This window comes from Podarcis raffonei, chromosome 9, assembly GCF_027172205.1.
Source record: "Podarcis raffonei isolate rPodRaf1 chromosome 9, rPodRaf1.pri, whole genome shotgun sequence".
NCBI classification, from domain to species: Eukaryota; Metazoa; Chordata; class Lepidosauria; order Squamata; family Lacertidae; genus Podarcis; species Podarcis raffonei.
Window position 1 is genome coordinate 79,968,686 of NC_070610.1, and position 22,290 is coordinate 79,990,975.

A 22,290-nucleotide genomic window follows, 5' to 3' on the forward strand; every position below is an offset into this window, starting at 1 on the left:
CCCCCCTTCTTCTTCCGAGGGGGCTGAGGCAGCGGGGAGGGGGAGCTGAGGGCGGGTCCAGAGCGGCGGCGGCGCAGCCTCCCCGGCGCTCCATTCCGCCTTTTGGCGGCGACCCCGCTCCCTCCTCCCCTTCGCCCTCCCCTTCCCACGTGCCCTCCCCAACCCCGGGGCAGGTGAGGCTGGCCAATCAGAGGGGGCGGCCCGGCAGGTACTCGGCTTATCTGGACGGCTCGCCCAGGAGCGCGCCCACTGCGCACCGGGTGGATGGGGCGGGCGGAGGGAGCGGCGGGGGTGAGTGCGCGTCGTGGGGACGGGCGCGAGTGTCCGTGCCGCCGCTGCCTCCTCCTTCTCCCCGGAGCCGCCCCGCCTGGCCCAGCCCGCCTGGCTCTCGCTGGCAGCCGGGCCGTCGGGAGGCTCCCCCGCCGGCTGCTGCTGCTGCTGCCGCCGCCGCCGCTGGATCCGCCCGTCCGCCCGGCGCGACCGTCGTGGCGCCCTCCTGCACCCGCGCCCGAGGCGCCCCTTGCACCCGCGCGCTCGCGCTCGCCCCGTCGGGCGCCATGTTCCAGCCGGGGGCGACGGCGGCCAAGCGCTGCTTCACCATCGAGTCCCTGGTGGGCAAGGACAGCCACCCGCTGGGCGAAGAGCCCCTCCGGCCGGCCGCCGCCGCTTCCCTCGGCTACCCGGCCAGCGCCGCCGTCGAGGCCTTCGCGCACGGCTTCCAGGGCTCGGCAGCCGCCGCCGCCGGGCGCTCTCTCTACAGCAGCCCGGAGCTGCTCTTCCCCGAGGCCGTGAGCCACCCGCCCGCCCTGGCTGTCCACCCGCCCCAGCTGGCCGCCTCGCACCTCCCGCCCTCGCCGCACCCCTTCTTCGGCGCCCAGCCCCGCGACCCGCTCAACTTCTACCCCTGGGTGCTCCGCAACCGCTTCTTCGGGCATCGCTTCCAAGGTAAGGGCCGGTGGGACTGGGAGGGAGGCGGAGGAAGAAGAAAGGGGGGGCGCCAAAGGAGAGGCCTAGGTCTGGGGGCGGCTGGTTCGGGCGTGTTGGGCGCCGGGCAGGAGCCCTCCGACCCCCGCCCACCGACTCTGACCCAATGGCGTCTCCAGGTATAGCTGGGAGAGTCCCAAACCCGAGTGTGAAACGCTGGGGAGCCGCTGCTGCCAGCCCGTGTAGACATCCCTGAGCCAAACTGGCCAATGGGTTTAACTCCGGATCCGTCAGCTAAGCAGGCGCTCCTGGTCCCATAGGTCTTCGGCCGTGCTGGCGAGGATTCTTCCACGGCTAAGCCCCCCTCCCCAAGTCACGGGCCGGTTTCCAGGGTCGACAGTGTCCTCAAGTCCAGCTCTCCGGACAAGGATGGCCGTTGTTTAATGGGAAGGCAAGACTGACCCGCGGGTGGGGGGCGAGAGAGCAGAAGGGCCTCACTGTGGGGCACAGTAGCACCCAAGGGGGCTGAGACCAGCCAGGCCCCTTGTGGTCCAGAGGCCAGCCAGGCAAGGCCGGCGTTCCCGCGGCCCGTTTACTCAGAAAGTCCCCAGCTTTCTTCCCGAGGGCTCGCCGTTCTTCCGCAGCCGCCTCGGGCTTCCCTCGATGGGCCTCTCGGCTGCCAGTCCAGCCCGGAAGGGTCCTCCGTCGGACGTGGCCCTGAACCTTCTGCCTCTGTCCGGCAAGCCGGCGTGGAAGTTCAAGAGATGCTTCGAAGCTCAGGGTCTTTCGTGTCTCGGTTTTAAGAAGGATTTTTCCTCCTATAAACGAAAGTAAATTGAATGGAAAGACCCCCTGCCATTCAGCCCGCCCCCTTTTTAGGCATTTGCCGACGGGGCGCGGGGTCGGCGGCGCTTCCTCCGCGGCCGAGCCCCGTTCTCTGCCTCGGGCGCGGCTGGAATCTGCTCCGCGTCTCCCCGCTTCTTTCTAGGGGGGCAGAGGCAATACGAACAGAGCGGGGGGGGGAGAGTGGGAGCGGGCAGCTCTCTGTCCTCCAAATATTCCGTCGAACACAATTAAATGCAAGGAAGCGGCGAAAGGTGTCTTGGCCTTCGGGAAGGAGGTGTGCAGGAGTTGCGCGAGGTTGGGGTGGGGATCGTATTCCACATACTTTCTCTCGGAAATAAATTGCTCTGAAAATCGCACTTTCCCCTCCTTTCTCCAGGGAGTTCTGGATCTGGCTGTTAATCAATTATAAAGACGCCGAAATAATTTCTTGACCCGTCCTGAGAATGGCAGAATTCTCAGTTATTTTGTTTCGCTATAATACGATTCTATTTTCTTCTTTCCTGGGTTGGGGGGACCCTTCTTCCAGGTCAGTGAGGGGAACTAGACCCTTTAATCTTGCGGACTGTCTGGGGACCCAGCCACCTCCCCGGGCCGCGACCCGGCCTGGATTGCCCGCTCCCGGGGCTGGAGGAACCTGATCGCGGCGACAGGAGCTCCTTTCTGTTGGCCGGAGACCCTCTCAGGGATGGAGAGGCGGCTGGGTGTGCGAGGGGGAAATTATACCTGGTTAAGGTGGAAAGAATAGCAAAGGGAAAACAATCCGTTTGCCCCGGAACTTTTTCTGAAACCCACAAGCCAGTTGGGAATTTTCTTGGCGGTCCCAGTTGAAACCTGGAGCGCCGCCGTCGCCAGTTCGAAATTTGACGAAGGCGAAATGTTCGGCACCGAAATCCCCGCCGTCGGCGCAACTTAATTGCTAGATATTTTGTATTTCGGCCGACAACCGCGATCCTGAAAGGGGCGCTGATTTTTGAGTCGCGGGGCGATAAATTAAGTCCTTTTAAGCTTATCTCGTTTTAAACAGGCGCTGAAATCTCCTAAAGAAATAGACGAGATTCGAAAGTGCAGAATTGTGACGGGATTGTGTCCCCCGTTTTTAATTTTTTTGTGGGGGGAGGGAGGAGGTGGAAAGAGAAAGAAATATCGGAAACGAAGGATCCGCCTAAAGGCGAGCAGCGCGGGGCTTTTCTGCCAGGGAAATGCCCTTTCACGAAAGCCGCCGGTTCCACCTCAGGTTCCCCGCAAAGAGGCGGGAGCCGTAGCTTTATTTTGTATCCTTTAAATATCGAGGCAGGAAAACGTGGGACCTCCGCGTCGTGACTCCGGAGTCATCCCGTCCCCGCAGAAAAAAACGATTCTGCAAATCCTTGTTTCTAATAAAGAAAGCAACGAAGCTTGAATGCGGAGCCTCGCGGAAAGGGGCGCCCGACCCGAATCTTGCGCGGAACGAGGAAAGGCGAAGATGGGAGCGCAGGCCTCTCTGGGACCGGAATGGGAGGGGGGTCGACCTGGCCCCAAATCTGGGCAGGTTTCGCGGGACGCAGACGAGCTCCCACGCAGAAGGACAGGGCTCAGCAAAAGAGGAGGTGGGCTTCGAAAGGGTCTCGTCCCTCCCGGCCGCCCCTCCAAGGCCGGAGCAGCGATCCTGCCTCGCGCGGACCAGGCGCTGCGCAGCTTCTGCCTCGACGGCGCGTCCGCCTTCTCTTGGCTTCGCCTGGACGGCTCTCTGGTGCCCTGAGTCGCCCCTCCCCGCCCCCGACCCTTCCTTCGACGGAGAGCGCGAGGCTTTGGCTCTGGCCCGCCCGGGACGGGAGAGCAGCCCGTGCCCGCCCCCCGACGGCTCCTTCCTCGGCCCGACGCTCATTACCACGTTGGAAATGCAAATCCAGCCCGCGTCTCGCTCCCATCCCCGGCCGGCGCGTGAAAGGAGAGCGGCCCATCAAAGGGTCTTTGTTCCGCGCCCAGGAGGGGATTAAGCCCCCGCGGCGCCCCCTCGCACGCCAGCCAGGGAACGAGGCTGCAGCGGGGCCAACGGCTTTCCCTGGACGCGCTCCTGTGTCTCGGAGGGCGCAAATGCCTCAGGATCGCGACTGGAAAGAACGCCGCCGCTGCAGGTTGCCTTCTCTCGCCAGCCCCGCAAAAGCATTGCTCGGTTCGCGAAATTGCCGCCGGCCAGACACGCTTCTGGTCCGGGGCGAATTTGGCTGATGGGGATCCGCGCGGGGCCTCCGGTCCCTTGGAAGCCCGGAGCCACTGGCCGGCCAGGCCTCCAGCAGACATGGACGGGGCTCTGAGCTCCCTGGAAGCCGAGGTCTGATGGGTCCGCCCGGCTCCTATTCGGACCGGGTAGACCCGGGGAACGGAGGGCACCGAAACTGCTTCCATCATCGGCCAGAAGGAGAGAAAGAGCCGCCTTGGCGAAGCAGCCCCGCGGCGCTGGACCAACATTTCAGTTTGTTTGTTTCATAAAATTTACACGCTGCTTGACAGAGAGAAAACCCTCGAAGCGGTTTACAAAGAGAATACAACAATTATCAGTAGAAACAACTCTTTAAAAGATAAATTCAGCAGTAAACTAAAAGCAGATTAAACCACGCATCCACATTCATCTGCAGGGAACAGCTTCGTGCTGGGTGTCTGCCCCCCCCCCGCCCTTCTTCCTGGGTTTCCTCAGCACCTGTTGAGCCCTATAAAACCTAGGAAGGTCTTACCAGTGGTTTCCCCCCCCTCGAGAAAGCCTTCTGGGAATCTTAAAACGTGGGGGGAGGCAGGGGGCGTTGGCTTCCCCCCTCCGTTCCTTTCAGCCTGGCAGGTGTGTTCTTCCTCCTCTACCCACCCCCCACTCCGGGTCCCAAAATCAAGACCCCACGTTGCAGGTCTGAGGACCCCAGTTGTTTCAGCACATGCTGGCAAAGGGACTCTGACCCTGGGAGGAGGTCACCCCCCCTCACTGCGCAGCCCCTACCCCCCACAACTGCCCGCCTCGCTCTCTGCCTTCATCAAGGCTGCCCTTGCAGCAAATGTTGGGTTTTCCTTCAGGAGCAGCCAGTCGCCAGTGATTAAATTGATCGTTATGCTGTTGGCTATTTTTTCTGCTATCGAGTATGGCACTTGGGTTTCTCTCTTTAAAATTCCAGAAAGACCTGTGTACGACATATTGGCCTTCATCACCATAGTTGTTGTTTTTTTATGCTTTTTGGGCAGAGACACCGCCCCCCCTTCTGTCCTGCACTGTTGTTGTGTTGCAAATTATCATCATCACTGCTAACTAACTATCCTGCAGAAATAAAGCCCGTTTAAGTCTCCCTGCTTTTATTAACTTGGGAGTTAAGTGGACGCTTTAACTGCCATCTGTGGCTTAGCTTTGGCATGGGATCGATGCACAAGGCAATGGATGTGAAATGATGATGGAGCTGGTGGTTTGTCTTTCACTTCATTGATCAGCACGAAACTTTCCTCCTGAAACAGGCCTGGAGTCTCTCCTGCCAGGGCTGGTGCAACACTCTTGTTTTCTCTGGCCGTGAAAGCGAGGCTTCCCTGCAAGAGACAAGGGATCAGTGGCTGGCAAAGCAGTGGGCATTGTCAGGCTGACTTCGCCATCCTGCGACCGTTTCCTAAAAGTGGCCTTTCCCCAAGCGAATCCCACCTAGCGTCCTCGGGTCTTTCGTTTCTTTTTTTTTTAAGATATTTATTGAAATTTTCCACTTTAATACAAAAAAAAATCAAAAAACAAAAAACAAAAAAAGGTAAAAACACATAAAGTTTACAATCCTTATTTTTCTATAACATATTTCCCTGACTTCCCCACACCTCCCCTTCTTATATTCCAATTCAAATTTGTTAGTTCAACAAGTTCTTATCCCCAATTTTTAACCTTTTTCTGTTTAGTTCATTTTAAAAAAGCCAATTTTACCTTATAAACATCAATATTTATACATCAATTCTCCTTCTTAAAACTTATTTCTAAAGTCGACCCAAATTCCCTTCCACGACTTCCCCAATTTTCATACAAATAGCAAAACAAAATAAAAGCAAAAACAGATTGTAATTATGCCCCCTTTGGATCCCCAAACTCCACCCCCCCTTTCCCGGTTTCAATCCCCAACAAATGTCCATCAGTCTTGATCTACTATCAGCCTGGAGATCTCACGTCCGAGGCTCTTAATTCTCTCTCAATTCCTCTCTGCCGGTTTTTTTGATAGTCCTTAATATTAAACACCAGATCTCGGAGAAGCTCTAGCCGAATGGGATCCATATTTCTTCCAGCCAGACCTCCATACTTAAAAGTGGAGCCCGAATCTTGTTTCTTACTCCTTTCAAGTCCAAATGTCTCCAAAGCTCCAACTTCCACCTTAATCAGATTTGTAATCCTTGGATCTTCAGATCTCCACATAAGGAGATCTCTCCATTCTTCAATCTCCAATTCAAACCAGATTTTCAACATCAAGTTCTTATTTTCCTTTGTAGCCATCATGTCAGGCCTCTGGCTCTCCTTTGTCATCTGCAGCATTACAGCTCCTCCTTCCTTTTCCTCAGAAACAACATATATCTCTTTCTCCACACTCTCAAAGTTCTCAAGTTTCTCTTCTTGTCCAGCTGCATAAACTTCCTGAGTCAATTCCTTGTCAGATTCAATGAATTTGTTTACTGTTAAGTCCTGAGTTGCAACATTGGTTGCCAAAACATCAATTTGGCCTTGTAACTTTCCCAAGAGAACAAAAACTCTGTCCAATTTAGCTTGAATTTTCCCTCCTTCAGCCATTCTTGTAATGTCCCAAAACCCCCTCTAGAGGGATTTTGGTTACTTAATATTCCTTCCAGTTCAAATCCAAAAGTCAAATTAGTTTGTATCAGTTCTTCCTTATTTTCAACAAATTATAACCAAATTGTAACAAATATAACCAGCAGAGACAACAGAAACAAAGTTCTCTTTTTCAGCTTTGACAGCTAATTTGACAGCTGTCAAACTCTTCAATACCTCTTCAACAGGCTCTCTTGCGGATCACTCCCAGGTCCGGGGGGGGGGGGTGGCACTTCAGCTCCCAAAATTAGCTCTTATCCTCCAGTAAAATTACTTATACTGCCAAATCGTGAAATTAATGTCTTTTATCCAATAAACAAGAAAAAATTCTCTCGACCTTAGTTAGCTGATCCTTGCTTTAGATTATTTACAAGACGGGGAGACGGACTTCCTGTTTGCGCCTTCCCCGATCGTGCCTAATTAAAAAAAATATATTTTTCTTTGTAAATCCAATTTCCGTACTACTCACGGGTTGTTGCTTTTAAAGTCCAATTGTTCACAAGAAGAAGTCAGCGCTCTCCGACCATGGCATGCGGCTTCACTCCGCAGGAGAAGCAGTCGACTCTCAGCACCGCGCCGCTCACCCCGTCCCCCGTTCCGAAGCCTTTAAAAAGGCTCCTTCGCGGGTCGGGGGGCGGAAATGGTGCCCGCCGAGTCACCAGGTTCACAGGCTTCACCGCCTGTGATTTCTGAGGGTCCCCGCGTCGCCGCCGCAGCCAGACCCAATCCTGCAGAGCCGATTCCCTCCGGAGCTCGGAGGGAATCCGCCATTAGCCGATGGCGCTAACCCGGAAGTCCCCCGTCCTCGGGTCTTTCGGGGGGTGTGTGTGTGTGTGTGTGTGTGTCTTGGACTGACCACCACCATCACCTTCGCTGTCGGAAGTACAGCAGGTGCCTGTAAGATATCCAACTTTTTCTGTGGTATCACACCAGGGTTGTGGGTTTCTTGTCTACAAGACTTTGCTTGGTATTTAGGAAAGCCAGATGAGATTCTTTTATTTCAGGGAGATTTTAAGATGCATTTTTTATGTTGCAAACTGCCCAGTGGATCTTTGAATGAAGGGTGGTATAGAAATTTAATTATCGCTGCTATTACTACTACTACTACTACTACTACTACTACTTCTACTACTACTATTATTACTACTACCAATTATTAATACTATTAAACTGAATAAATCAAGCCTGAGTTCGTGCCATGTGAAATGTTGGGTTTTATAATTGAATTAATGGTGTTTTCTTCCTGTTTTTATTTTCTTTTTCACTGCGTGCTATTCAGAGACTTAGAGTGAGAGGTTTTTAATTTAATAAGTGACTAAGAATAAATGAATCCATAGAAGGGACTTTTTGGAGGTAGAAAATTAACTTGGAAATCTGAAAATGAAGTGTTTTTGCTAGTATGCCGCTCGTCAGGTTTAAGTTTAGGAAAAAATAGCAAGAATTATGACAACCTGGCTTACTTATTTTTATTTATGTGTTAAATCCGTATTCCGCCTTTCATCCATAGATCTCAGGGTGGTTCACAACATAAAATCACGATAGATTGTCATCATTACACTATGCTCTGTTGATGAGATGATCTCTTAATCTCTAGGGTGTATTGGGGGGCAGCACACCCATTAAAACAATACTTGGCAGACTCTGGGGTGAATTCCCCCTCTGCCAGCCCCACCAAGCTGAACAGGGACCACCGCAAAGAGGAGAGGGGTCTTTATCTTCTCCCGCCATCCCCGGGGCCTGTAGAGGAAAGCTTCCCAGTGGACAAACTCTAATTGAGCAGCACTTGAACTGCTTATTCAGCCAAGATGTTCTAGCACTAAGCCTATTTTAAGTTGCTCCCAAAACAAATGCACTTTCAGAAGAAAAACTTGAGTCCTTCCCCCTCCCAGCCCAGCCCAGTGTATTCCCAGACACACAGCAACCATCATTTCTCAAAACATGTTTTTTCTCCCCTTTAAATTAACCACTTGGGATGGTGGTCCCTGTTTGCACAAAAGGAGCCTGGATCTCAGTGTCGGCAAAGTGTCCTTCAGAAAGGAAGGCTTCTATATTTGTTTGTCTGCTGTGAGGACATTTGAGGGTTGTCTGGGCGAAATCGGCAGAACCCTCCTTTTAGTTTCCAAAAGCAAAGCATTTTCTCCCCAATGAATTCACTCAAATTCCTTATGGGAAGTTTGGCTGGAATTCTAGTATATGGTGCTAGAGCATAATTTGTGTATTTGGAATTTATTGTTCTGGAGTGCATCAGGTCATTTCTCTATTATTCATTTAGTATTTAATTTCCCCCCTCTTTATTAATAAAACTGATCAACCCATTTTCTAAAGAAAGCAAAGAGGTTTATGAAGTGTAAAAATGGTCGGCAGCGTTGCTAAGAGCCCGTCCTGAGCAGCCACAGATTTTCTGTGCTTAATGGAATTTTTGTGGCACCCAGACAATTTCAGGGAATGGGGAGCCACTCTGGGCGGAGGGGGCCCCCAAAGGAAGGCAGGGGCTGCTTTCTCCCTTTTATTTCTGGAGATTAATGGCATGAGATTTTATTTTGTTTTTTTTTTATGATAATTTTTTATTACAGATTTTTATAACAACACAAACATATAACAAATACATAAACAAACAAAAAACACAATCAAAACAAAAAACATGTACCATTTCATATCTTAGTTTCTTACACCTTTCTTCCCCGACTTCCTCATGCCTCCCTTCTCTGTATTCCAAGTTCTTATCAATTACTCAGCAAATCTTCCCTTATTTTAATAAAAATTCAAGCTAATCTTCCTTATTCTCCTTGTCTTAGCCATTACTAATAGTAACCATTTACTTTCCAATCCAACATCATTCTAACTCTCATTAATTTTGTAGTATTTCTTTAAATAGTCCTTAAACTTTTTCCAATCTTCTTGCGCTGCTTCTCTTCCCTGGTTTCGGATTCTGCTCGTCATTTCTGCCAAGCCCATGTAGTCTATCACCTTCATCTGCCATTCTTCCAGTGTGGGTAGATCTTGCGTCTTCCAGTACTTCGCAATAAGTATTCTAGCTGCTGTTGTAGCATACATGAAGAAAGTTGTATCTGTCTTTAACACCCCTTGGCCGACAATACCCAAGAGAAAGGCCTCTGGTTTCTTGGTGAAAGTATATTTAAATACCTTTTTAAGTTCATTATAGATCATTTCCCAGAATGCCTTAATCTTCGGGCACGTCCACCAAAGGTGAAAGAATGTACCTTCCTTTTCTTTACATTTCCAACATTTATTGTCAGGCAAATGGTAAATCTTTGCAAGCTTGACTGGGGTTATGTACCACCTATAGATCATTTTCATAATATTTTCTCTTAAGGCATTACATGCCGTAAATTTCGTCCCGGTGGTCCACAACTTTTCCCAATCAGCAAACAAAATATTATGACCAATGTCCTGAGCCCATTTAATCATAGCTGATTTAACCGTTTCATCTTGTGTATTCCATTTCAGCAGCAGATTATACATTTTTGACAAATTTTTGGTACTTGGTTCTAACAATTCTGTCTCCAATTTTGATTTTTCCACCTGGAAGCCAATTTTACTGTCCATTTTAAACACTTCATTTATTTGATGATAATGCAACCAATCTCTCACCTTCCCTGGCATGAGATTTTATTTTGAACGGAGACGCAAAAAGGCCCCTGGGTCACATAGAAACACGGTAGCTGCCTGTTCGTGGGTTATTATTATCATTAATATTTATTAATCACACATGCTTCACCCCAAGGTCCCAGGGCAGGCTATTAAAACACAATAATAAAAATATGTTTAAAACAAAAGGGCAGGCACCAGCCAAAGCTGAATATGTTCAGACTCTATTAATTTATGCTGGATAAATAATAATGATCATTTTACAAGTAATGAAAGTAAAAACAACTAAATGTGTGTATTTCATAGGGATTAACACAACTGAAATTAATAAAAATTGAAATCTAAATTTTAAAAAAATGTATACAACAGCGGTAGGGAAATGCCACCTCTCTCCCAGGCCACTCAGTCTCTAGATCAGCCGGGCAAAAATTATCTGCATCTCTAAGCAAGAAGACAACGTAGGCGCCTCATTCTTCCACATGCAGCTTGCAGGAGTGGGGGGGGCATGAACCGCTATCCTAAACCTGAACCAACAAATAATAGTCTTTAGATCCAGGTTGTTCCTTTCAAGTGGAGCAGAATCAACCCTGTGGATATTTGCTCTCTCTTTTGTCCTCTATTTTACCTAAGGTACGGGAGGGTATTTTCCAGCTTTTCCGTCAACCGCTTTAAAAAGTAATTTGTAACTGGGACTCTGCAACTGAGCCTTACTTTTGCATGTGTGCATTTTTGGAGGGTGCGTGTGGCAAGGTTATATTTCACGCCTGCACACAAGTGGGCCCCCAGGTGCCCTCCCAGTTGCTGGGCTGTGCATTTGGGCTTCCTGGTTTCCCCACTGGCTGAAGACCTGGGCGTTTTAGACTACAGGTATTTTTGGAACTGGGTCCCATCCTGCCTTTTTTGTTTTCTCTTATATTTTGTTTTCTTGCATTTTCTTCTGCTTATTTGATCATTAGTAGCATGAATTATTTTTGTTACATGAATTCATTTTATTTACACTTTTGTACCTTGCTCTGGAATCTGTTGACCAAGGGCAATCAACAAACATTTGAAATGAATTAACCAGATCTGGGCTTTGCGATAGCTTTCTTTCCACTCCAGTTGCAAAGAAACCCATCTCTGAATGCTGATTTAGGGGAGAGCACCTTCTCAGGTTCTGGTGAGCTAATTGCTTTGTCCAAAAAGTAGGCCAAAGGCACCTCTGCGTGTCCACCCCCATTGACCCTCAAAGTGAGGATGACCCAAGCCGTTTTGTCTCTCCTAAAAGGTTTCTGTTGCAGAACTCCCTGCAGAGGCTATGCGGGTGCAGCTCTAAGACCACAGCCTGCCTCATTCAAGCCCCACTCACAGAGCAATTGCTGCTGCAATTGAGTTAGAGCAGCTTCCTTTCTGGAAATAAAAGAAGGAGGAAATTGGAGTTGATGAGGCCACAAAGGCAGCTCACGCAGGCCTGGTCCCTCCAAGCAGTGTTCTCTCCAATTTCTAGAGGACTACACATGCCAGTTCTTATACTTGGGGCAGGAGTGGAAGTGTCTGGGATCGGGTGTCCTGGCCCATCCGGTGACCTCTCATCCACTTGGCCTTCCTCGTTCGTTCTTTGCATCTGTTGGTGGTTTGGCTCCTTGCACAGCTGAGCTCTTGCCGGGTGGAGGCAGGAGGTGGGAGATGGCTTTTGACACTGTGGAGTGGACCCTAATACCCAGCCTTCTCTCCTCAGGCGGCGAAGTGTCCCAGGAGAGCCTGCTCTTACACGGCCCCTTTGCCAGGAAGCCCAAGAGGATCCGCACAGCCTTCTCGCCCTCGCAGCTCCTGCGACTGGAGCGGGCCTTTGAGAAGAACCACTATGTGGTGGGGGCAGAACGCAAGCAGCTGGCCAGCAGCCTCAGCCTCTCAGAGACCCAGGTGAGTGCCAGGCATCCCACTCAACCTCCTGGGGGAGAAGAGGCTTTCTGCAAGAATGGGGCCTGTGCCCCCCCCTTCTCTCCAGGTCTAGGAAGCAGGCAAGCATCTCAAAAATTGTTTGGGATTTCATCAGTATTTTAAAAACCTCCCTGTGACTTAAGGCATGAAAATCTACAATCTGGTTGACCTTTCTATTAGTATTTTTTGTTTAAAACACTTTCTTTCTTTGCAATAATATTTGGGGGTCCCATTTTCTACATTGCTTCTCTCACATATAAGAGGATCAGTCCTGCCCTGAGGCTCCCTTGCAGAACTTGGCTCTCCTCCTAATGTCTTCAGACAATGAAGGCTTGGAGGCCAGGAGTTAAAATGCTGCTGGTTTTAGGAAGCAAAGGGCTCCAGGTAACCACCTGCTTTCAACATTTTGCCTCCCTCGGACAGCTGTTCCCATCAGGATGGCAGTGGTGGGGGGGATTCCCATTATTGTAGAAATGTTGGGTGCAGCGGGATGGATATTAATTAATTAATTAATTAATTTCATAACACTTATGCACCGCTTGATTGTTTTTTAAAAAAACCTCAGAGCAGTTTACAAAGAGAACGAAGCAATAAAATGATCAGTAAAAACAGCTCGAAAGAGAATATCAACAATAAGCTAAAAGCAGATTAAAACCTGCATCGACATCTGGGTAGGCTTGCCTAACAAAAATGTTTTAAGCCGGTAACGAAAACAGTGCAGTGAGTTTCAGTGTGTCGGTGCTGCCTGCATCACCCCTTAGTGAGTCAAGAAGAAGACGTTTGGCCTCTGCCCAACATGGTTGCCGCAGGGACCCCATTGGACCCAGACTTCACTTTCTGGCTGCACTGGCTTTCCACTTGTGTGTGCACCTGTGTCATTGAACCATAGACTTGTGGAGTTGGAAGGGACCCTAGGGTCCCCTCGCCCAATTCCCTGGCCCCCCTCCTCTGCATACCTTCCAGCTTGTAATTTATGTCACCTGGAGCTGGGTGAGCGAAGGCTGTGCCTGCAGTGCAGCATCTCTGGGATTCTCTTTGGATGTGGGTCCTGCACACGTGGCTGGTGGCGCATGTGCTTTGTACTGGCAGCCCCTCCTTGTCTCCTCTTTCAAACAGTTCCCTTGTCGTGTCCCAGAGGGCGAATGCCTGGCCTCTTGTAATATACACGGACACCCTGCTGGAGCCCCTTACTCCGGCTGCTGCTGCTGCGGCTGCTGTGGTTTTGTTTGACAGTGGAATCCAGCCTGGAGCATGTGGAATATGCACAGGGAGGGGTCTTGAGCCCCCTCTGAGCCCTGGGCTCACCAACTCGCTTCCAGCCTTGGTTCCTTCCCTGCAAAATGGGAACAATATTCTTCAGACTTGCAGGCCCACGAGGAGGAAATGCAAGAGAAAGTGTCTTTTTTAAAAAATCTTGCATGAAATAATCTTCCATTATTACTAGGAACTGTGCAAACTGCCTGTTTGTGATGGAGCTGTGGGATTTCTTTTCTCTTTTTTTAAAAAAATCAATAAATTGGAATCCGTTTTTTAATTCTAAGAACTTTGGCCTACTGCACACGCAACCATTTGTGATCCAACAACCTTCTATGTCAGTGGTTCCCAAACTCCCCCCTCCCTCACCCCGGTCACTTAAAGATCTCTGCAAGTCTGGATGGGCCACTGAATGATTTTTCTGCCCCTTTAGCAATTGCAATATGCTGGGCTAGATGCTCTGTGATTTGTATTGCTTCTTCTGTTTATTATATTTTGCATTGCAGTTTGAATTCCACTGAATACAATATAATGAGCCAAAGAAGCCATAACATGATACAGTTCCAAACCAACAGGGCGCTGGTGATGGGCAAGTCGTCTCCCGGCTTCAGCCACAAATCCACAGACATGCAGGGGCCGACTGAAGGAACCCTGTAGACCCTCAGGGGTCCACGGACCACAGTTTGGGAGCCCCTGTTCTAGTTGATGAAGGCTATCAGTGGCTCCTGGCCATGTTAGCTATGCGCTGACTGTGGGCTTCCTGCCCGGATTTGGTTGAGCACTGCTGGATTCCCAAAGCAAGGGAGCTCTTTTTGTTAGTGATGCACCTCTGGGGGTTCTGGAGAGTCAAGCTGTTTGCGCAAAGTGCCTTTCCTCCCCATGTGGCCCTAGTTGTGGTCTTCTGGGGCAGTGGTGTGTTCTGGTGAGAAAGTGCTGCGTTACACCATGTCTTATATGCTCTCATGGAGATGAGGGCAGGGCGCTTGGAGATGCAATGGCAGCTATTTTCATTTATGCATTTATTTCATAAAATTTATATACAGTGGTACCTTGGGTTAAGTACTTAATTCGCTATGGAGGTCCGTTCTTAACCTGAAACTGTTCTTAACCTGAAGCACCACTTTAGCTAATGGGGCCTCCCGCTGCTGCTGCGCCGCCGGAACACGATTTCTGTTCTCATCCTGAAGCAAAGTTCTTAACCTGAAGCACTATTTCTGGGTTAGCGGAGTCTGTAACCTGAAGCGTCTGTAACCTGAAGTGTATGTAACCCGAGGTACCGCTGTACCTCTTGATTGCAGAAAAACCTTCAAGCGGTTTAGCAAAAAGATAAAACAATTAAACCATCACTAACAATTTTACAACCGCAATTTGAAGCATGCAGGAAGTTAAAACATTCAGAAGCAATGGAATAGACTAAAACAAATTAAAGCTCATACTTTCTTTCTAAACGTCTGCGTAGGCTGGTCTAAATAAGAATGTTTTTGGCAGATGCTGGAAAGAGCACAGAGAAGGTGCCTGATTGCTATCAATAGGCACCATTGATAGCCAATGGCCATAGCAACAGTAAAACATTACAGGATACGCAGAAAAGGAAAATTGTGCAAAAAAGCACAATCTAAAGTCCTGAATCAGCAGTCAGTTAGTATCAATAGGCAGGGAGCTCGAACGTGTCTGTGCTGCCACACTAAAATACCAAGTTCTGCCAGATGTGGTGAGGGTATTCTGTGGCACCTGGAAAAGTGCCGAATCTGCAGATTGAAGCGGTCCACTTTTTAATTTCACCCCCTCCCATCAAAGTCAATGAGAGAAAAATTCCTTGCGCCAGAAATGGGGGCTGATGCAAATCTGTGCCAAACTTTTCACAAAGTGGCAAATGTGCTTACTCCTGCCCCGCTTGAAAGATACACAGACTTAAGAAGGAAGTTGGAAAAGGGACGCTCCTTCCCGCTTCCCCTCTCAGCTCTCTGTGCTTTCGGATCGACACTCGAGCAGCTGGACAGAAAGCAGAGCGACTGAGAGAGTCGGGCGGAGAAAGGGGAGCAATATGAGAAAGTGGAATGTGGGGTTGGAGAGAAGCAACAGAAGCAGGAGGGTTGCCCACAAGACGGTTCAAAATTCCAAATGGTGGTCATGTTGGTGGACCCAACATGAGGTGAGAATGAGGCTTGCAAGTTTTGCTGCTGTTTGGCACAAATGACCATGGGAATGAGGAAAATCATCTAGCAGTGGGTGGGTACTTCTTTCCTTTTATTTGGTAGGATTCCTGCTTCATGCTAGCAGTTTAAACGGCAACCTTTGCAAGATGGTTTACATTTCTAATTAACAGCTACTAAATGCTGTGTTTCAGCCAGACAGTCAGTGATCTTTGGCTAAAGCTCAGCGTGTTTTACAGGTTGAACCTGTGTGAGGAAAATATGGGAGGACAGCAGTCGCGCTAAACCTACGGTGCTCAATTGGCTATTATGTTATGTACTGCCACGCTGCCTGCATTTTCGGGCTCCCCTTGTGTGTGTGGCTGCAGGGGGCTCTCGTGATGAGTTCTCTTGCTTCAAAATTTACTTCAACATCACTGGTTATATATGACATTTATTTCTCTAGATGCGATTGGGTTTGCTGAAGGCTGATGAGCAGGCTGTTTTGACTTGAGGAATGGTACCACTGCCCAAATAGGATGTAATCATGTCTGTAACTTGGAGGAAAACCTGACAACTTTTAGGAGGCAGAATTTATGTGGCTGTAGAAGGCTCTTGTTGAAAACGGCACCACGATCCCTGGGTCAGTGCAATGCCCGGTGGCATCTCCTTCCATACAATGACGGATGGACCATCTGCACTCCCTGACTGTGTCAGGATGCTGCCTGCTCAGGGCTGGCAAAGAAGAGAAAAAGAAGAACGTTTGGTCAGCTTATCTGGCAGGGGGTTGGACTAGAGTTGACCCTTTGGGTCCATTCCAAGCCTACAATTCTGTGCTCATAAGCTGGCAGTCCAGTATATGTGCCTTAACATTTCATGTTGTCAGAATACCTTCATATGTGTCCTTTCCTGTCTTGACGTCTCTTTTTTATTTAATTTAGTGCTATTGTGCAAAACCTGTTGCTTTGAAAGCTGCACCACAGTTTGCAAGCACACTCACTCCGGAAATTTGCTCAAAGGTGCGCCAGGCGCTCCAAAGGCTGATCTGCCAGGAAGGGTGAGATAAGAAAAGCCTTTTGAAATGGTTGGTATCTGTGCTTTGAGTTAATGTGCTCAGGATGCAGAGAAGCAGAATGGATTTTATGTGCCTGGTGGGTCACTAAGAGACTTACACTTTGAGCCTGGAAGGAGAAATGCTCAGTCTATTCTGCAGTGGAATGAAGACCATTTAAACACACTTTCTATAAACATCGGCTTGGATACATATTGGCTCATTTGGGTGGCATGTACTGATCTGTTTGTGCAAACTGAGATGGATGTGCTGATGCAAAAATGTATTGTTAATGTGAGCTTGGTTTTCTCCTTGCTCCCCCCCCCCCGATTTTTCTTAATGGATTTGCAGTTTTAAAACACCAGTAAAAAAGGACATAGGAGTTAAATTTCAAAGTGAACTGGTGTCATTTGAAGGTTCTGCTCTGGGGGCTTTTCGGGTGGGGAAGAAACTCCTTTGGCTGCACTGGCGAAGGAAAACGCATCCTCCATTGCTAGGCAGGTGGCTGGAACTTGGAATAGCAGAGGACAGACAGACTTTGTAGTAACTTGGAGGAAGGACACCACAGGAGTTTGAAGTGTTATGAATTTATATTTTAAAAAATATATATCTGCCATATAAGCTTTTTAAATATCAAAACAGCTTACAAAATCCAACTGATTTGCTATATGTCTGACATTATTTTAGCCCTGCATTGCTGAGCACTTGGGTTCTGAGAGTGAGGGCAACAGCCCAGACCCCCTTCATGAGCCCCAAGCTCAGTTCCCAAACACTGGAAGAAGATTTCTCTGAGTGTGTGCAGAGTACAGTTCCTGCACAGCTGGGCCACCCTCTCAGTATGTTCTGGGTGCAGGGCTTCCACCCAAATCAGGACTTAGGGCTCATTCAGACCTCTTTATGTCCTGCTGTTTTCCCCCGGGGAAACCTGCTCTTTCTCACAATCAGGTTTTCCGTGGATTGATGTTCACTCCAATTCAGCACCAAAGAGCAGGTTTTCCCAGGGGGAAAGCAGCAGGGGAAACAGAAAACCACTTGGACCTGTGCTTTGTAGGACAGGCAGAAGTGTGGGAGATTCCTTGGTGAGAGGGACTGAGGCCAATAAGTCCCCCATTTCCCCATTGCCATGAACTCAGTAGCCCTTCTTAGGCAATTTGAGTGAATGATGTGTGCAGCTGGTTGTGGCGGCAATAAGACTGGCTTCTGGATGGGCCCCCTTTGGCCTGATCCAGCATGCTTTCCTTATGTTCTTCAAAGTGATATTAGGTATCTCAATCTGCAGCAAAATTATGAGAATTTGATTAAGCCGTCACGCACAGAATGCCTTGTTAATTTCTTTATTTTTAAAGACCGATAGAGGAAGGGCAATGACACTCTCCAAGATAATCCTGGGTGTAGATCTTGCAAAGTGAGCTGGCTTCTGAAATGTGGGTTCAGTGAGGAGCTTGGATCCTTTGGGCTGCTGGGAACAATATGGCTTGGGGCTCTGTGAATGCGCTCAGGTGAGGAGCAAAAGGAAGTGGGGGCACGAGAGGGAACACCCACAGAAATGCCACCCCACATGTGACAAACTGACCATACAAAAACTTGGGTCGTCTTCCGCTAATGAGCTTCTACACCAGCAGTGACGGAGGCTGTACAATGGGTCGTTTTTACAATTTTTTCCACAGCATGGGAAAACCTGGATTAAATGTAGCAAAAAGTACAGGCTGGCGTTTCAGTGACGATGACACCATATTAAGCTTTCATACATGAGCTGCTGGGATGCACACACGAAATCCCACCTGAAAGCACCCAGGGTTCTGCCTTCCAAAGGGTGCTCAGAGTGTTCTCAACAGCAAAAGCAGAGCTGCTGTTTTCATTTATTCTAACATAGAGCATAGAATCATAAAGTTGGAAGAGATCCCAAGGGTCATCTAGTCCAACCCCCTGCCATGCAGAAATCCCAACTAAAGCAGCCATCATCATCATCATCAGACATATGTTTGTGTGTCCCTATTTCTGTATTACATCATTTTGACTGGCTGTCTCTTTGCTCTGTGTTCTCTGACAACCTCCACAATGCAATGGACCACTTTGCCCCCTGAGGGAGGCTTCCTTCTGCCCTGGGGGGCTGCTTTCTCCCCGAAGTCAAGTTTTAGAAGTTGCTCTGCAGCCTTCCTGAGGACAGCCCATCCATCTGGCCACCCGTCCTCCATCCTTGTCCAAGCAGAGGCAACCTCTTCGATAAGAGGTGCTCCCTGCCACAAAATCTGTGCGGGTGGAGTTTTAGTTTGCAATACACAATAGCTGTAAGAAATCCATATTTTAGTGTGGCAGCAGCTGCACTGTGGAACTCCCTGCCTCTTGATAGCACACAGGCTCCTTCACTGTACTCTTTTCAGCACCTACTAAAAACATGTCTGTTTGGACAAGCCCCACCAGATGTTTAATCCATCTTTAGCCGATTGCTGGTTTTAGATTCTGAATGTTTTTAAAACATTGCCTTTACTGTTTTTACTGATAACTTTATTGTTTTCTTCTCATTGTAAATGACTTTCAGGTGTTGGGATCCCACCACCACCAACCAGACAGTGGATAATTTTAATTAAATAAATACACAAATTTTCTTACTTGCTTTGATTGTCTAGCGTAGGTTGGAGCAAATATTTTGTATGAATAAATTGGCAGGCAACCGTCCAGCCTCTTGGGCTCAAGTTCAGAGACAGTGAGGAGCTAAGTGTTTTAATTACTTAAATAAACTAGTAGAAACACTTCTAAAATGCATTGAGACCACCCGGCCTTAATTTCCAGGCTCCATTTCCACATATCCCTCCCTCCCTCCCTCCCTCCCTCTCTCCCTCCCTCCTTCCCTCCCTCCCTTCCTTCCTTCTGTCCTTCCTTGCGGTTTTATCAGTTTTAAGAAATACAAAGATTCAGAAAAATTGTACAATGTAGCTTACAAATCTTAAGAACCCACTTACTAAATAATAATATGAATAGCAATATGAAAATATATAATAAACAAAAGAGTGGTCAGGATCGGTGGGCGTGGGGTGAAGAGTACTGTTAGGAGCACATTTAAACATTTCTTACCAACAAACAAAAAATGGAGAATGTTTTGGGCTTATACACTGGTGTATTTAGAGAGCCGTATAAGCAGAGAGAGGATTGTCACCTGTGTTTCATTATGTCAATCAAAGACTTCTGAACGCTGGATGCAGGTTCAAATTGTGCGAGTCATCCTTTGCATGCTTAGTAAAATCATACCATATTGCAAATAATAATAATAATGTTCGTTTTGTTTTGTCCTCTTGCTACTCTTCATGAACAGGCCATGTTTTTCCAAAAGGGTGAATAAGCACACTTTGCTGTGCCCTGCTCAGAGCATAGCCACCCCACTAAATCTTCCCAGTGATTGGCAATGACATCCCTGGTGGCCGATAATGGACACCATCTCTCTGCAGTGCGTGGGGACAACTTCAGTTTCAAATAAGTGCATAACTGGAGTCACTGTACGGTGAATAATTCTGCCTCTTTCTTGGAAAACTGCGCTCTTCAGCCTCTTCCGCTTTCGTGTCTCCCGCAGGTGAAGGTCTGGTTCCAGAACAGGAGGACCAAATACAAGAGGCAGAAGTTGGAAGAGGAAGGCCCAGAGTCGGACCAGAAGAAGAAAGGCTCCCACCACATCAACCGATGGCGGATCGCCACCAAGCAATCCAACGGAGAAGACATTGACGTCACGTCCAACGACTAGGAGGGAGGTGGGAGGAGGCTGCTGGCAAGACAGTTCGCGGAAGGACCGCCTGGGGAGGGGGGAACCAACTCTGGAGACTGAGCCAGGACAGGGCAGCCTCCCACTGCCATGCGTGGGCTGTCCTCTGTGGGGGAACGCGCTTCGCCTCGGAGCCCCCTCCTCCCTGGGGCTCCCGCCAGCCCTCCAGCCCATGGGGCCGCCTGTGGGGATAGGGAATGCACTTGATGGCCGAGGACGGCCGAGGTGGGAGGCTGTATCGGCTCCAGGAAAAGGACGGGCTTTGCCACTTGCTCCAGCAAGGAAGTCCCCCGTCAGCCATATGAGCAAATAAACACGTCCACCAAGACCCATGCCCTGCACACTCCTCCTGTCTTTGTTGGGCTGCGGTTGGGTTTACTATTATTTTTCTAATGGCAGCAAACCCATTTTCTCTTTAATTTATTCTTCAGTGTCTCTGCGTTTGGTGTGTGCATATCCCCTGTGTCGTAGATAGCAACAGATGTAGTGTGTGTTACTGTGCGGTAATAAAAACAACATGGGTTTGAAACATGTCGCCTTATCGTAGCCAGCTCCCGTGCAGGAGGGGAATCTGTTTGCAGGAACCGGTGGAATCGAGGCTTCGCAGACATCCCAGATGTGCTCCCAAGCCTTTAGCAAAGCGTGGCAAAGATAATTTCCTGAGATAATTTTCCAGGTGGGAATTAAACACCTCTGGTTCTGGGATATACCGTACCTAGAGAAGGGAAGAGCGCCAAGGGTCATTGATGCCAGAATCTGTGATGCCAGAATCACAGCTCAAAAATCCCTGACAGGTGCCCATCTGACCTCTGTTTCTAAACCTCCAAGGAAGGAGAAGCCGCCACCTTCTGAGGGAGCCAGTTCAGCTGACAAACAGCTCTTGCACTCTGAAAGTTCTTCCTGACGCTGACCTTGAATCTCCTTTCTTGGCATTTGACTTTTGGTTTGCCAATCTAGAGAGGCTTCTAAGCCTCTCTTATTCTGGAGTGCCCTCATTCTGGGCGCACAGAGGCTGAGATGGGCAGAACCAGGGTGCAGCAGCTGGGAGAGGCAGAGATGCTGCAGGCCAGTTAGAGGGCTCTGCGGCTTCACACTGGGCGTCTCAGCTGCCTGCTGGCCGAATGCCCCTTTGAACACCCTGAGCCCTTGCTCAACACAGCTCCTATCAGACCAAGCACCTGCTATGGAGAAGGTGGCCTTGGCACGAGGGCCATTGCATGGAAGGTGTATTGGCGCAAACTGCCTCTCCCCAGTTCAGCTGCTGGCCATTCATTCAGCCTAGTATTATCTACTCACCCAAGGCAGGCTGCCAGTTGACAGCTGCAGATTTTGGGGACCAAAGGTGGAGGCCGGCATATCTATCTATCTATCTATCTATCTATCTATCTATCTATCTATCTATCTATATCTATCATCTCTGTCCACTTTTGGGTTTTCTTAGACATCTGGTTGGCCAGGATGCTGGACTAGATAGGACACAAATCTCCTCTCTTCTCCAGCTCTTATATCCAGCTCCCTGGCTATTAAGGGCCAGAAGAGCACCATGAATTAGGCTTGGAAGCAGTCCTCTAACTTGGCCTTTACCAACCTGGTGCCCTCTAGATGTTCTGGACTACAAGTGGAATGGACAGTTCAGCAGTGGAGTGGGCTCCCTTCGGAGGCGGTGGACTCTCCTTCCTCAAAAGCTTTTAAGCAGAGGTTGGGTGGCCATCTGTCAGGGATGCTTGAGCTGAGATTCCTGCATTGCAGGGGGTTGGATTAAAGCACCCTCAGGGTATCTTCCAACTCTACTGTTCTACGATTTCTTCAGCCCCAGCCAGCACACTGTTGTAACCCAGAACACCTGGAGGGCACCTAGACCCAGCTGTCAGCATTTCTGAACCAGCGGCAATTCCCAGACTTCTTTCAAGACCAGTCCAAGAGAGCAGGTTGCAGTTGTCTGTCCTGAACCATGACAGCTGAACCATGTCCTTATATGGAAACGTCAAAAGGGAACTTGTTG

The 22,290-nt window shown here is 49.0% G+C and overlaps 1 protein-coding gene and 1 long non-coding RNA gene across 2 annotated transcripts in view; both read left to right on the top strand.

Annotated features, from left to right (window-relative positions):
- The window catches only part of LOC128420616 (uncharacterized), a 393,346-nt gene that overhangs the window by 345,837 nt on the left and 25,219 nt on the right, over positions 1-22,290 (top strand). The gene's annotated exons all lie outside the window — the stretch shown is intronic.
- Positions 497-20,817, top strand: LOC128420605 (homeobox protein EMX1-like). The gene is made up of 3 exons (XM_053402275.1): positions 497-945; positions 11,898-12,082; positions 20,103-20,817. Exons 1-3 carry the CDS (start codon positions 558-560, stop codon positions 20,268-20,270), a joined length of 741 nt encoding a protein of 246 aa, XP_053258250.1. The 5' UTR covers positions 497-557; the 3' UTR covers positions 20,271-20,817.